Raw genomic sequence first — 14237 nt, forward strand, 5'->3', positions numbered from 1 at the left:
AAATGATAAACAGCATCTACATGAAAGCCAAAAAACTAGTTCAAGATTACAAAAGACTAAAGATGTATGACAACATGTGATAAAGAGATGGTCAAGTCTACTAATCTAACTTGAAGAGAACCACATGGACGTTATTGTATGAGAAATTACTCCAGAATTGGAATTGAATTAACTCTCCTCCTCCCCTTTCCCAATACTGGGAGCAGCCCAACACCCTCCCCCTCTCCCCCTCTCCTCCTTTTCTCTATGGCTGGTGAGAAGGTCAGCCCTTCCCTTTTACTGTATGAATGGAGAGCTTCTTCAAACAATGAAAGGGAGGAGACCCCCCCCCCAACCTATCCTCTCCACAGAACAAGCCCCTTTCCATCATTGTTCTGGGGGAGGGCATAAGCTTCTCCCATTTCAAAGGAACAGAGGACTCTCCTTAGAGAGAGATAGGAGGGGTGGGTCCTCCCCCTTTCTAAAATTAAATACATGTTTATATCTAATTGTTAAATATTTTATATAAATAGCACATTATGTTAATAAATACCTAAAATTTTAGTAAAAAATACAAATGCACTGAATTATGTTAATTTATATTAACATTATATCTTAACAAGATATATATTCGAGCTACAATTTATTTTTAAGAGAAAATACATATTTCTTGCTACTTACTCTCCACCTCAGAAAAAAATGCAAACAGAAATTTTTTTGTTTGACCTAATTTTTGCTATGTTTGCGCCTATTTAGGAGATGAAAATTTTCACCCTATTAAAATTGGATCTAGGTCCATCCTAAAATGACTAGCCAATTTTATTTTTTTTGAAAAAGATGTATTTATATTAACAAAAGAAAAAATTTACAAAGGAAGAGGGAGCAGATCCCTTACAACAAGAGATTGCAGGGAAGCTCCCTACTTGGCAAGCACATCTGCCCGAATTTGCAGATCTCGGAATGTGAGACCAAATACAAGAAAATGATGATGCAATATCTAAAATCTCCTGAAATATATCTCAATGCCTCCATGGAGGAAGGGAATCACACTAGCACCAACCAATCACTACCTTGGAGTCCCCTTCAATGTGAATAGGACCACTGCAGTTGTCTCTGAACACACGGAGCCCATTAAGAAGCCATATAACTCTACCAACGTAGAATCGGAGATGCCTAATGGACCAGCATAAGAGAAGCACTGATTTCCAGACAGATCCGAAATCTCACCCCCAAAACCAGTGATCCCGGATTGCCAAGAGAAGAGCCATCAAAATTCAATTTTAAGTAACCAACCTCCGGGGGAGTCCACTCCTTCATTACTTGAACCTTGATCCCAATGTGTATCCTTGCCAAATTGCTGCAGTTATCTCGAATGGAGGTGCCCCTGAAAGAGCAAAAAGGCTTCTTAGTCAGAAGCCAGGTGGAGATTTGCCCTGTCACTCTTTCTGCTACTTTTGCCTCAGATTCACTTTTAGCATCGAACCGCCTTCTATTCCGTTCATTCCAAAGCCCCCATGGAACGAAACTAGCGCAAGCTGAGATCATCATTTTATCAAGACCAGGATGGGATAGCCAATGATCGACTTGCAAAAGCCGATCAGATCAGCAGATATACAGAATTGCAACCCCAACTTGCATAAAACAGAGGTCCACACATTCCATGAGAATTGAGATAGGAGCAAAGTATGGCTGGCGGATTCGGCTTCATTGTTGCAAAAAGGACAAAGTGGGTCTATAGACGGGTGACCTCTTCTTCGGAGCACATCTGCCGTAAGAATTTTACTTTGGCAAGCACCCCACATGAAGAATTTTATCTTTGGAGGGGCACAAAGACGCCAAATGAAGTAAATATCATGCTCACTTTGCGTCGAATCCCAACCATTAATGTATCTGTATGCCGAAGAAACTAAGAATTTTCTGCTTTTGTCAGGCCACCAAATGAGCTTGTCTGCATTGGAAAGCCTTATTCTGACATGATTCAAAGAATCCAATAAACAGCTTGCTTCCATAGCCTCCGTATCAGACAGACCCCTTCGGGGATGTAGGTTCATACTACCCCCCTCAAAGGCATCGGCTACTGAATCTCCCTTTGTGTGGAGAGAAGGAAAAGATTCCTGAAAGAGTTCCTCAAAGGTTCCTACCCTGTCCACCAATCATCCCAGAATTTAAGCGATTTGGCACTGCCAACAAAGAATCTACAAGCTGAGGAGAAATTCTGAAGAAGCAAATAAAGAGATATCTATATTGAGGATAGCCCTCTCCGATTTCCTCTGGACATCCACCATGACGAATTCCAACCTAGCTTGGCCCGAACCATATCCTTCCAAAGATTAGAAAAATTTGTGTTGAACTTCCATATCCATTTAAGAAGTAAAGCTTTGTTCATTTCTTTTGATTTTTGAATCCCTAATCCGCCCAATCTCTTAGGTAGACATACTTCATCCCATCTGACCAAGTGATATTTGAAAGAATCACTTGATCCTCTCCAAAGGAATCTTCTTTTCATTTTATCCATGGCTTTGCATACAGAAGATGGGCAAGGCATAAAGGATAAAGCATAATTTGGGATGCCAGCAATACATGACTTAAGGAGGATTAGTCTGCACGCCTTGCTGAAGAGGCGCCCCTTCCAAGTTGCTAACCGAGATTCAATCTTTTCGACCACTGGGTTCCATAAACTTTGGGAGATACGCCCATGAAAGAGTGGGAGGCCAAGATACTTTGCTGGAAGAGTAGTCGTAGAGCAACCAAATAAATTTGCCATCTCTACAAGATTCTCCGGGCTCACATTAAATCCTATGAGAGAGGTCTTCCCCAAATTAACTTCCTGCCCAGATGCTATTTCAAAAAGCCCTAATACTACTTTTATCCTCCTTGCACTATCCATATCACCGATTCCAAAAATAATAGTATCATCCGCATATTGCAAAATCAGTATATTAAATGCCTGGTGGGGGCTTGTTGGGGAGAGCCATCCAATGTCAACCGCCGAATAAAACATAGCAGAGAGGAATTCTGCTACTATGTTGAATAGGAGCGGAGAGAGAGGGTCACCTTGCCTAATTCCCCTGGTTCCTTTAAAATATCCACATACTGAACCGTTGAGGATCAGGGAGTAGGATGTTGAGCCCACACAGCTTCTTATCAAAAATCGCCATTTTTCTCCAAATCCCATTTTTTCCATTGTCTCATCAAGTAGGATCCAATTAACTCTGTCAAAAGCTTTTTCAAGATCAAGCTTAAGGGCGATTCTCGGGTCCTGGTTATGCCTGAAGTGGTCCATAAGCTCATGTGCGGCCATTGTAGAGTCTAAAATTTCTCTCCCCTTGAGGAAAGTGTCTTGCCCTTTGTGGATGACGATGGGGAGCAATACCTTTAAACGGTGGGCAAGGATTCTCGCAATAATTTTGTATGTACTCGTAACCAGACTGATAGAGCAAAAATCCTCTGGTTTCTCCTTGCTTTCTTTGGAACCAACGTGATAAATGATGCACCGATGCTGCGGAATGTTATGCCATTTCTGAAAAAGCCATCGATCATAGCATTGATATCTTCCTTAAGACGGGCCCAAAACTTTTTCAAAAAGTCTCCATTAAAACCATCAGGGCCCGGGGCCCTGTCACTTTCCATGCCCAAGGCGGCCCGCTCAATTTCGTCCGAAGAGAAAGGAGATTCTATAAGTGAGGCAGCTGCTATGGAGATACGAGAGAAGCTAATGTGCGGAAACCTCGGCCTGTTAGTACACTCCTCTGAATATAAATCTATAAAAAACTTAGCCAGCACATTAGTAATTGAGATCTAACACTATGTTACCTCATTATTAATGCATAATGAGGTAATTTGATTAGATCTCCTCTTTGTCGAGGCGACGGCATGGAAAAAATTTGTATTCGCATCTCCCTCCTTTAGCCATTTAAATCTGGTTCTTTGCTTCCACCGAACCTTTTCTTGATGCAGGATAATTTTGAGCTTATAATTTAGAGAATTTCGGAACGAAAACTCATCAAAATTTAAATACTTTTGTTCCTCCACCAGGTCCAGAGCCGCGATCTGAGAGAGAAGAGAGCCCTTCTCGGCAACCATAGAGGCCTGGCGACTAGTGGCCCACTCCTTAATTTTTCCTTTTAAGAATCGCAGCTTTAGAGGGAATGCCCACTCCCTTCTACCGAAGCTTGGACCCGCATCCCACCAATCATCAATAAGAGCTTCAAAATTTTCCTCCATTAACCATGAGTTTTCAAAACCAGAAAGGCGAGGGCCCCCATTTTTCGAAAGCGGTAGTCAGCAGGATAGGCCAATGATCAGAACCTACCTTATTGAGAACTCTCCCCGTGACATTCTCAAACATCTGCAGCCAGTCATGGCAAGCCAGGAAACGGTCCAATTTTGATAGTATGGGCTGTTGTTGGCCATTAGTCCACATGTAGTTCTTCCCGGATAAGGGATTCTCATCCAGCCCACACCCGCCAATGAAATCTGAGAAGCCTCGCATAGAGGCTGAATTCGAACTGACGGAGGTTTCTTCTCATGACTATCTGATAGCATTGAAATCCCCTGCAAAGATCCACGAGAGATTCCAATTCTGTTGAAGCGAATTGAGCTCTTCCCAGAAAAGGATCTGATCCCTGTATCTGGTCGCGGACCATACACTCCGCCCAAACACCAACTTTTACCGAAGGAGAGATCTCTAAATTGAATACCCAGCGAAAACCGGCCCTCAATGATATTAATAGAGTCATAATTAGCCAAGTCCCAGGCTACAAATATACCTCCGGAGTGGCCAATAGCATTCACAGCTGCCCACTTAATTGAGGGGCACGACCAGAGCTCCTTGGCAATGGCATCTGTCATCTCTTGGCACTTTGTTTCTTGGAAGATAACTATAGAAGGCTTGAATTGAGAAAGGAAGCTTGATATCATGCCCCACTTCTGGACAGCACCAATTCCTCTGACATTCCAAGATAGCAAGATCATTTGCTACCTCGGTTTTGGACTCCCGATGCAATACTGTCCCCAAGCAGTTGACCTTGGTAAACAACACCCATAAGGCACGCCAATCTGTTTTGCCATGTCTCTTCGTCATATTTATGACGCTCCACTTGGAGTTCCTCCACAAGACGAGTAGATCTGTCGCTTGGAAGGGGGTGTGGTTGGGTCATATTCTTCCTCTCAGCAAGTCGAGTAGATTCTCTCTTCAGTAAATCAGTTTCCAAATGCCTTCTTCTTCTTTGTAGCCAGGATAGGTGGAGAGATTGGGAGTGGATGAGGGGGGGATTTTTCTGGGTCTGGAAGTCCGGCTACTCAGGCTCCATGTCAGTGTGCTGGGGTGGGGTGGAGTCCGCCGGCCTTTCTGTTCTGGCAGGGACGAAGTCTTGCTTCACAGGAGTAGGGCGAAGGTTTAAATCCGTGAGGGCAGCTCCGAGCATATGCTCAGTCCATTCCCCAAAAGAGACAGAGTTAGATCCATTTTCATGATGACTCCTTGTGATCTCGGTGCTCGAGGTCTCAGACCCCGAGAGGATCATTGGGCCCTCAAGCTGAGGAAGATGCGAGGTGCTTGGTTCAAGGTTCAGATTAAACCTCTCCTTTTGCCTTTTTTGTTTCCAAAATCATCAGCGTGCTTGTAGCCACCGGATAGCCTCAGAACCTGTGCATTTGTCTCTTGATACAAAGCAAAAACATTGGGAGGGCCTTTCTGGAAGAGAGTTTTAGACAGGGTTTGTGAAGGGTCTGGAAAGACGAGAAGAATGAAGCGAAAATAGGGGAAGTATTTTCGGGGTTTGAAAAAGCTGAATGAGTAGACTTTCCAGACAAGGGATTGTCCGTAGTACGAGAGGATTCAGTGTTGGAGTTCTACAAAGTGGAGGTGGGGTCTGACTCACTCTCGTTCTGGACGCCATAATTTAAATTTGAGATAGGAGTGGACTCAATTTCCGAGACAAGGTCAGACCTCGGGATACACATCTGACTCTTCAGATTTGAGATTTGAAATATTTTGAATGGGGATTGAGTATTTATATTTGAATTTGGGGTAGACTCCATTTCTGAGATATGATCAGACCTCGGAATACACTGCTGGCTCGTCATATTTGATTTTTGAGATATTTTGAAAGGGGGGTTGAGTGGATTTCACGTTGGAGACCATGAAGGACAGGCTGGATGGGAGGCCTGACACGCTACCCTCTTTTCCTTTTGGGGAATTTGGGACTGGCTTTAAAATTTTTGACACAGAGCCCGTTTTCCCAGCTTGGGAATCCGGGATTAATTTAAAATCCTCTGACATGCACGCCTCGATTCTCGGGATAGAAATAATTTTCGAAAAACTACTCTATGAGTTTACCTCGAGTTTGAGTCTGAGTCAAAACTCGGTAGTGACGTCTCGGTAGTGACGTAGACTCACTTGAGCGGGAGAGATCCTGTCTGGTGTCCCCTGAGTTAACTCGTCCGAGACTTGCGTAAGCTGTGACCTCCGACGTGTTGCTTCTCTTTTGCGTCCGGCGACATTCCGATGGTCTCAGTATACAAAGTTCCCCGAAGGACACCTCTATCCACACGAAATCACCACCGAAAATTAATTTTTGAAAACAAGGCTCTCTCCAATAGGAGTTTGGGTCGACAAATGCCATCACAACGTTGAGCTTTGAACCCTCCGATGTGGTGTCCGACCACCGAATGATCCTTCCGAATGTGTTAAAAAATTTGTTGAGCACCTCATTCGACCATAACTCAATCGGGAGACCTCGGATAGAAACCCATTGCCCGAGAATTTGGCATACCGGAGTTTCTTCCTACTTCGATACAAATAATTCTTATTCTTATAGCCATTTCCTATTCTCTAGAATTTCTTATGTCTCCTCCCTCGTTTTGGGGAGAACCAGCCATTTCCGAGGTTCCATCTACGCTACCATGGGCTGAAACATGAAGGACTTGCCGAACCAAAGCGTGAGGCTAGTGTTGTTCCATCTTTCAGAGGAGGATTCCACAATTAATCCGGCGCTGAGCTTTTGTTTCCCATTTTCGAATATGGCGGGGGGGTAAGGTTATGGTCAGGATCTGGACAGTCGTTTGGGGGGAAAATCAAATTTTTTGCGCCGGCGGGGATTCGAACACACGCGCAAGTGTTTGCATTTAGCGCATATGACCAGTACGCCAACTCGCATCCGTGTGTAAAATGACTAGCCAAATTAATCACCATCCTCCTAATTAATTAGCACATCTTGGATCTATCTAAGACTCTTGTAACTTCAAAAAAAAAAAAAAAAGACTATTGTACCACTCCCCCTCACATGTGGGTCCACATATTGAACTTTCTCTAATACCATCAATAGTTGAGTCCAGTTTTATCCCAAAAATGACAAGCCAACGTTAAGAAGCCTCATCCCAAGTAATAAACACAAAATCTTTCTAATCATGGAGGCAAGTGGGACTATGTGGAGCATTAACCTAAATTTTGCTTATCCATCAAATGGTTAAAGGAGATAAAGAAATGAGTTTCCTATGGCTCCACTAAGAAATAATTGAAAAAATAAATCGAGAAGGCACAAAAGCAAGAAAAACAGCTATTCCAATAGAAAAAAAATTCAATGGGCAAATTGGTCAAGGTGGTTTTCCCATCAGTTTTTTATTCTTACAACAATACAAACAGTCCTCAATAGCAGAACTCAATTGTTGGGAGAAGTGAACAATTACTGAAGTTTACTATAGAATTCTATATTATAGAGTTTTGTTCCAAAAACTGTACTCCTAGTAGTAAAATTCCAGTACATTTTTTTCTAGCGATTAAATTCTAAATATAATAAACCCCCCAAGGCACAAAACAAAAAGAGAAGGGATAGAATAAACACTATTATATTAAAGAAACAAGAGAATGCTGTTGATGATCTCTGGCAGATAGCCTATGTTCATCCATACTCAAAAAAATTAACGAGTAAATCTAACTAAGCCCCCATCCTCATTTTGCAGTATGTGACTATACTCTAATTTGGAAGTAAGATACTCAATATTTCAAAAAAAATAAAAAGTACCCTATTCCTAGTTGGGAGTTATATTAAATCAGCCATCTGAGTTTTGCTATCTACCAAAGCACCAATAATAGAGAATATAACAGAATATAAAATAAATGACGAATGCTTAGAATGGAATACTGGAAATCAACTCCAACTCAACAGGTGCACTACCTGTTCAATTCGATAAAAAGGAGCAAGGTGGCTGTCAAAATACTTTTTTTCTTCAGCAGCTCTACTTCCAGGCCCCACCCATAGCTGCAATGGCACACCCATAATGAGGCCAAATTACTCATCCACAAAGACTAGGACAAGCACATGTAGTTTGTTATCTTAAGAATTTCATTAGAAAATACCCAAAACAATCCAAAGTCATACCTTCTCAGGCCTTGTTTCCACCTTGAAACGTATAAGACCTAAGCACAATACAAGTGTAACAGCCAATGAAGAACAAAGCACAAGAGCTGGGTTTCTAGCAACCCATGTACCATATCGCCTGCACAATAGCATAAGGCTGAATACAAAATCGAAGGCAGTACAGGCTAGCAAAAAGAAAGAACAGTGCAAAGTAGAACAGAGAATGACCTGTAGAAGCTCGACATATAGCCTTGGACAACAGAAAGTTGGAGGCCATTTTTTATTCTAGAATCCTCTTCAGGCACCTGTAGATCATTATGTTGATCAACCAACATACCACAGAAACAGTACATCTCTAGATAAATTGAAAATATTGGATCCAATATGCCCTTACCATATATAAAAAAAACTAAATGAAATCGGCTGCATAGATTAAAAAAAGAAGTACCTGCACTGGGTGGGTTTCACTTTCCTCTTTATTTGCAGAATGGAGTCCACTATCATCTCTAGTATTCAATAAAGGCTTTCTTCTAGGAGAATGGCCATCTCTATCTCTCTTTCTGTGTAAAAAACCCCAGCTCAAAAATACGGACACTAAAACAATGTACAGTATCGTTAATGACAGCTCTATACACTTCACCTGCATAAATAATATACATAAAAAATGTTATAGTCAGAGCACCAAAAAAAAAAAAAAAAACGTTTTCGTCATAAAAGGACTTTAAGAAGATAATGGTACTTGAATCTTACACGAAGGGACCCAATTTTAACAGAGCATGAACGTTTCTGATGCGGAGGAGGTGGAGCAGAACCAGCGCATTCAGAAGAGGAAGGACAATCCCCACAAGAACAGCCCAATGAAGTGTCAGCACATGAATAAACAGATACATTCATTGGCTTCATTCCAGACGATTCAGGGGCACTTGATTGGAAATTTATTGCATAGGGTGATCCGGGCACATTCAGATCTGCTTGTCGTCCAATAAATGCAAACCATTCTATACAGATAGAAATGAGAAAGGGATTATAAAATCACTTTTTTTCTAAAAGTATTAGAGAAAGCAATATGTCAGCATTATATATTTTTTATTGTTTTGAGTAGCATTTACCTTTAAAATTTTGAGCCCCTGCACCTATGAACTCCATGGCACGAGTGTTCATAGTCCCAAATTTCACATCTTTGCAAGAGTTATACAACTCTTCACCAAAAGCATCAGTTACAAAAAAGTCGATGCCATCAACAGTGAAACTACCATTAACCTATAAAAGAGAGCAGATATATTTTCCTGAATGAACCATATATTGCTTACACAGGGAAAAAGAAAAGTGAGTGAGTGATCAGTTTAACAGTCAGTTCAACAGTAGAGAACAGTGATCAGGCTGGCATACAAAACAACTAAGAAAATATCAAATAACACAAAGGGCATAATAATAAAACAGCATACCTTAGATAAAGAAGTCACATTGATGAAAAGACTTTGATGTGGTGAGCAAGAAAGTTCACAGAAGAGGTTTAAGAAATTCCTCAGGCACGATGGGCAACCGACAAGGAATGGAATTGCCTGCACAGATTAGACAACCAGTTTAGCCAAACAATGAGAATCATCAATATCAGACATGCTCACAAAAATGATGAACACTAATCAGTCAGGAACAGCTCAGATCAGGCAATAGTTGATTCACAGTCATGAGGGACAGGGTTCATTTAAAAGTTCATCTCATCAGATACCACTAAAACTCAAAATGGTGTTTTTTTTAAACAGTACGAAATGATTTTTTTTCTTTCAAACGGGTACAAAATGATGTTTCTTTAACGAAAGAGCAAGTACTATGATTTTCTGTTCTTCGGTAAGATCTAGTGCTATATACGGGATACTTTGATGCAAATTAGCGAAAAAGAAAAGAAAAGGGCAGTTAGAAGAGGAAGGGGGGTAGAGACCTGTGAAAGTTCTATAGATACCAAATTGGGAAGTTATCCCTCAAAGAAACTGGGAAGTTTGACAAAATGAAAAAATTCTACGCATGGAGTAATAGTTCATCAGTGAGAAAGTTCAATGACTACTTTTTTTCTACTCAAATAACTTATGAAAAGAAAATCCTCTGCTGAGATATAGAGTTTATCGCTAGGGGTCTTTCTGTAACTTTTGTCATTGTGTTTGTTTTTTCAATTAGAAAATTGAGAGTCTTCTTCAATTGCTCAAAATATATGTTTATGTTGCTCAGGGTATTATTGTCCTATTAAGTGAAGGGCATTTGTGTCCACACATGTAATGCTTTATTAATAGAGTGGATTTCACTCCCTATCTTTTTTATACAAACTACTGGACGTTGTATTTCTCTAATTTCTGCTCAATTACCCTCCAAATCTCAATTTTAAATAGCAACAAAGCAGATTAGCGCATCTAAGTAAAATCTCTTCAACTTTTCTTCTTTCCTCTCCCGTTATACAAGATCTTTTCAAGACTCATTTAAAAAAAAAAAAAAAAGATCTTTTCCTGAATGAGTAATGCATCCCGGTAAAATGTCATTGGGTCGTGATTGAGTATCTTATAGATAATGGAATGTCAACCTGATAGCTTCATGGAAGGCACAAATGTCAGCAGAAAGACTGTAGAAAATTGTAGACAATAGATGAAATATAAACCAGCTTCAGTCACATGTCTTACTTGTTGAACTTGTCCACGCAATGTGTCAAACTGATCTGCCGTGCAGCAAACATTTCCACTGATTGTCGGGCATAAGCTCTGAATCTTCAAAGAAAGTAAATCATCTGGCTGGAAAAAACATCGTAGGGTGCAAACTGTAAGAACACTCAATTCCAAAAATTCTATTACATAATTAAAAGATAACATAGTATAAAACCAAGAAATGATGGATTCATTCAAAAAGGTTACAACAATTGAAAGATGAGAAAACCCTAAAAATAAATAAAAATGCTCTTATATTTATATATATATGTATATATCATTTTTCGCTGAAACATTCTCCAAACTTATTCTATCACCAAAAATAACCAAGTATTTAGTTTGTTTCACAAATAATTTCCACACCAAGCAAACAAGCCAGAGAGAAAGAACTACTACCTTAACAGAAGGGGAACCATAAGGGCAGTTCAAAACCTTCCCATCTTGACGCTGTCCACAAATACCATACATAGCACAATACTCTTCTGAATGTCTTTCTCTGTCCATGTAAAACAAAACGAAAGCAGAGAACTCCAATAACTCAGTTGAGGGAAGTACAAAGAAATTTAGTGGAAATTTGATGTAGAGAGCCATATTCTCTTAATAAAAGCATATTACACAAAAAGAGCATTATTAAAGAGTACAAAGAAGTAGCTTAGCTTTTTTTTAGAGGAATCCTAGACTTGATCATTCTATTCAATGTAGAATCTAACAGAAGCACCTCACAGGAATAAATGATTCAGCAAATAACAAAGGGACTACCACAAACTTTGATCCGCTTTAGGTAATAATACCTTCAGGTGGATCTACCTCTAGACATTAATACACCATCACGAAATTAACAAAACATTCAAAGATTGAGGGGTTTACTATTTCATAGTTAACAATGCACATAGAGAAAGAAGAGAAACAAAAAACAAATCTACTTAAACATACTTGATGAATTGGTTGAGTCAGCAAATTGATCAAATAAAATTCTACTTTCTTCCATTTGAAAATAAAACTCAACTAGAGCATAATATCTTCTGAGGAATCTGAAACAGAAGCAAAGTGCAGGCCCACAAAAAATGTTTAACAAATAGGCCCGCTAATCTCTATAAGATGTTTTAAACAGAACAAGCAATTAGATCTCTTGGTTCATTGAGCATACTTGCTTTATCTCTGTGAGAAGTTTTGCACCTTCTATCAAAGTCTGTTTGTCCTATTTGACAATGCTCAAACAAGGGGTTGGTATTGGGGGCCACAAAATCCAATACATAACCGGAGTATTGGATAAAGCAAACCCGATACGTATTGGCCATCCATCCACCCACCCTTGGCTCAAACAAAGGGGTTGGTATTGGGGACCACAAAATCTAATACATAACCGGTGTATTGGATAAAGCAAACCCGATACGTATTGGCCATCCATCCACCCACCCTTGGCTCAAACAAATAGACGTAATGATATCTCAAAAATATTAAATGAAAATACAATTTTCAGTTTATATTGGCAGCATCACATACAGGAGTAACAGGTAAGAGAAAAATTCACTGAAGTCTAGTGAAATGAGTAAAACAATCCCAAATTGTAACTTGTGCTAAAAATATACATGAAAGGATGTACATATTTATCTATCAGATTCCAATTGATTAGAAAGACCTGACATTTAAATGACTTACTTAGAAGTGGAACTGGCCTCCAGAAGAAATCTTGCATCATATGTCTCCTCCGCAGTCACTGGCAGCACAAAAAGTATAGCCTGCGTATGTAAAATTGCAGCAGGTCATTTAATGCCATTAACCTTCAAGGGCATGTATCCGGTACTCTAGACAGGATACTGAGGAAAAAATTAAAAAAATTCTCAAAATTTCTAGAAAGAGTATAAAAACACAACCTGCCATAGTGGCCAAAGAAAAAAGTTAGAACAGGAACATGAGGACCGTCGGAAGAAAAAAAGGATTGAGTAAATGGATGACGAGTTAATAAGAAACTAGGGATCAAAAAGAAAAGAAGGTGGCTATGAATTTGTCGATATTGGTATCAGCCGACAAAGGGTCATTGTCATTGATTTATAAAGCCCGCAATCAGAAGCTTCTACTCCGGCCCTCCCAATAACTTCCTAATGCATATGTTTTAGTGAGAAAAACTACTCTAGAGATTGCGGATTACAAACAAAGTCCCAGGAGAAAGCTAACAAGCTCAAAGCTTAATAACTCGACTAGTAATCATCAGCTTCACATTGTAACTAAACTGAACAAGTCAACCGATTAAAACGAACTCCATTTCCTCACACAAATAAAAAATTATACAACTCCTTTGAACGAATTCCAAACCTCTTAGACGCTAATCCATGCTCCACCGATCACAGCACAAAAAAATCTAAGCTCTATCACCAGGGAAAAATCGATGAACAGACAAGTGGACAACAGTCAAAACAAAAAGGTAAACATGACGAATCAGTCTCGCAATTTCTCACCTGTAAAAGACACGCCGCCAGAAGCAGGCTCCATGGGAGCGCCATTTTTCCTTGCCCCCTGTACCTCGGTGAGAACGTAACCGCTCTGCTGGAGAAAGCTTGCAAATAGCAACAACGGTCAAAGCTCCAGTGTTTTATAGTTCATCAACAAAAAAAGCCCTCGATTTCCGCCCTACTGTAACCCAGTTTCCAGCACGAAACGACAGGGTTTGGTAGAAGATGAGGAAGAGAATCCGCCTCGCATTCGGGGTATTTACGTCTTTTCACTTGCCCGCTTCCGTTGCGTAAATAACTGAATCACGGTCTGGTTTCTCGCGTGAACGTGGATAGGGAAGGGAATTGAATTCCTCCATTGGCAATCGTTTAAACTAATATATCAGAGATTCAGAATAATTGCGAGATTGGGCCCGGCCACCAAAAGGAGTGCTAGCGAGGCTCGCGTGCAGCGAAGAGAAACGCCACGCGTTATCACATGGTGCATGCAGTTGATTCGGTGGCTTGCATGCGGAAGAGTGATAACTCTCTCTTGCTACTCTAGTCAATGGGCCGGGTCATCAGTTATTCTTTTTATTTTTTTATTTAAAAATTTAAAAAACTGAACATTCCAACACCTAGTGTGCATGTGAAATTGAGTTCGGTTTGTGAACCGATTTGACTAGGTGCAACCGTAATTCCAACGACCGCATCCATGTGCCAACCACCTCGTTCCAACCCCCTCCCCTCCGATAGGAATCATGCACGGGCCCACGGGGCAC

General features: G+C 40.4%; 1 protein-coding gene across 2 annotated transcripts in view; it reads right to left on the reverse strand.

Annotated features, from left to right (window-relative positions):
* LOC137944767 (uncharacterized) overlaps positions 1–13697 on the reverse strand; it is a 32636-nt gene extending 18939 nt beyond the window's left edge. For both annotated transcript variants that reach the window (XM_068790512.1, XM_068790511.1), the window contains exons 1-11: positions 13483–13697; positions 12686–12765; positions 11423–11522; positions 11006–11113; positions 9785–9901; positions 9449–9599; positions 9090–9337; positions 8788–8979; positions 8568–8644; positions 8361–8478; positions 8157–8240 (exon numbers count right to left, since the gene is read on the reverse strand). In XM_068790512.1, coding sequence (XP_068646613.1) covers positions 8157–8240; positions 8361–8478; positions 8568–8644; positions 8788–8979; positions 9090–9337; positions 9449–9599; positions 9785–9901; positions 11006–11113; positions 11423–11522; positions 12686–12765; positions 13483–13527 — 1320 coding nt within the window. In that variant the 5' untranslated portion in view covers positions 13528–13697. The remainder of the gene's footprint in view (positions 1–8156; positions 8241–8360; positions 8479–8567; positions 8645–8787; positions 8980–9089; positions 9338–9448; positions 9600–9784; positions 9902–11005; positions 11114–11422; positions 11523–12685; positions 12766–13482) is intronic.
* Positions 13698–14237: the final 540 nt, after the last annotated feature.

Source organism: Aristolochia californica, unplaced genomic scaffold (genome assembly GCF_029961685.1).
Source record: "Aristolochia californica isolate CCGP_79_NKW_82.1479 unplaced genomic scaffold, dmAriCali1.0.hap1 SCAF_11, whole genome shotgun sequence".
NCBI lineage: Eukaryota > Viridiplantae > Streptophyta > Magnoliopsida > Piperales > Aristolochiaceae > Aristolochia > Aristolochia californica.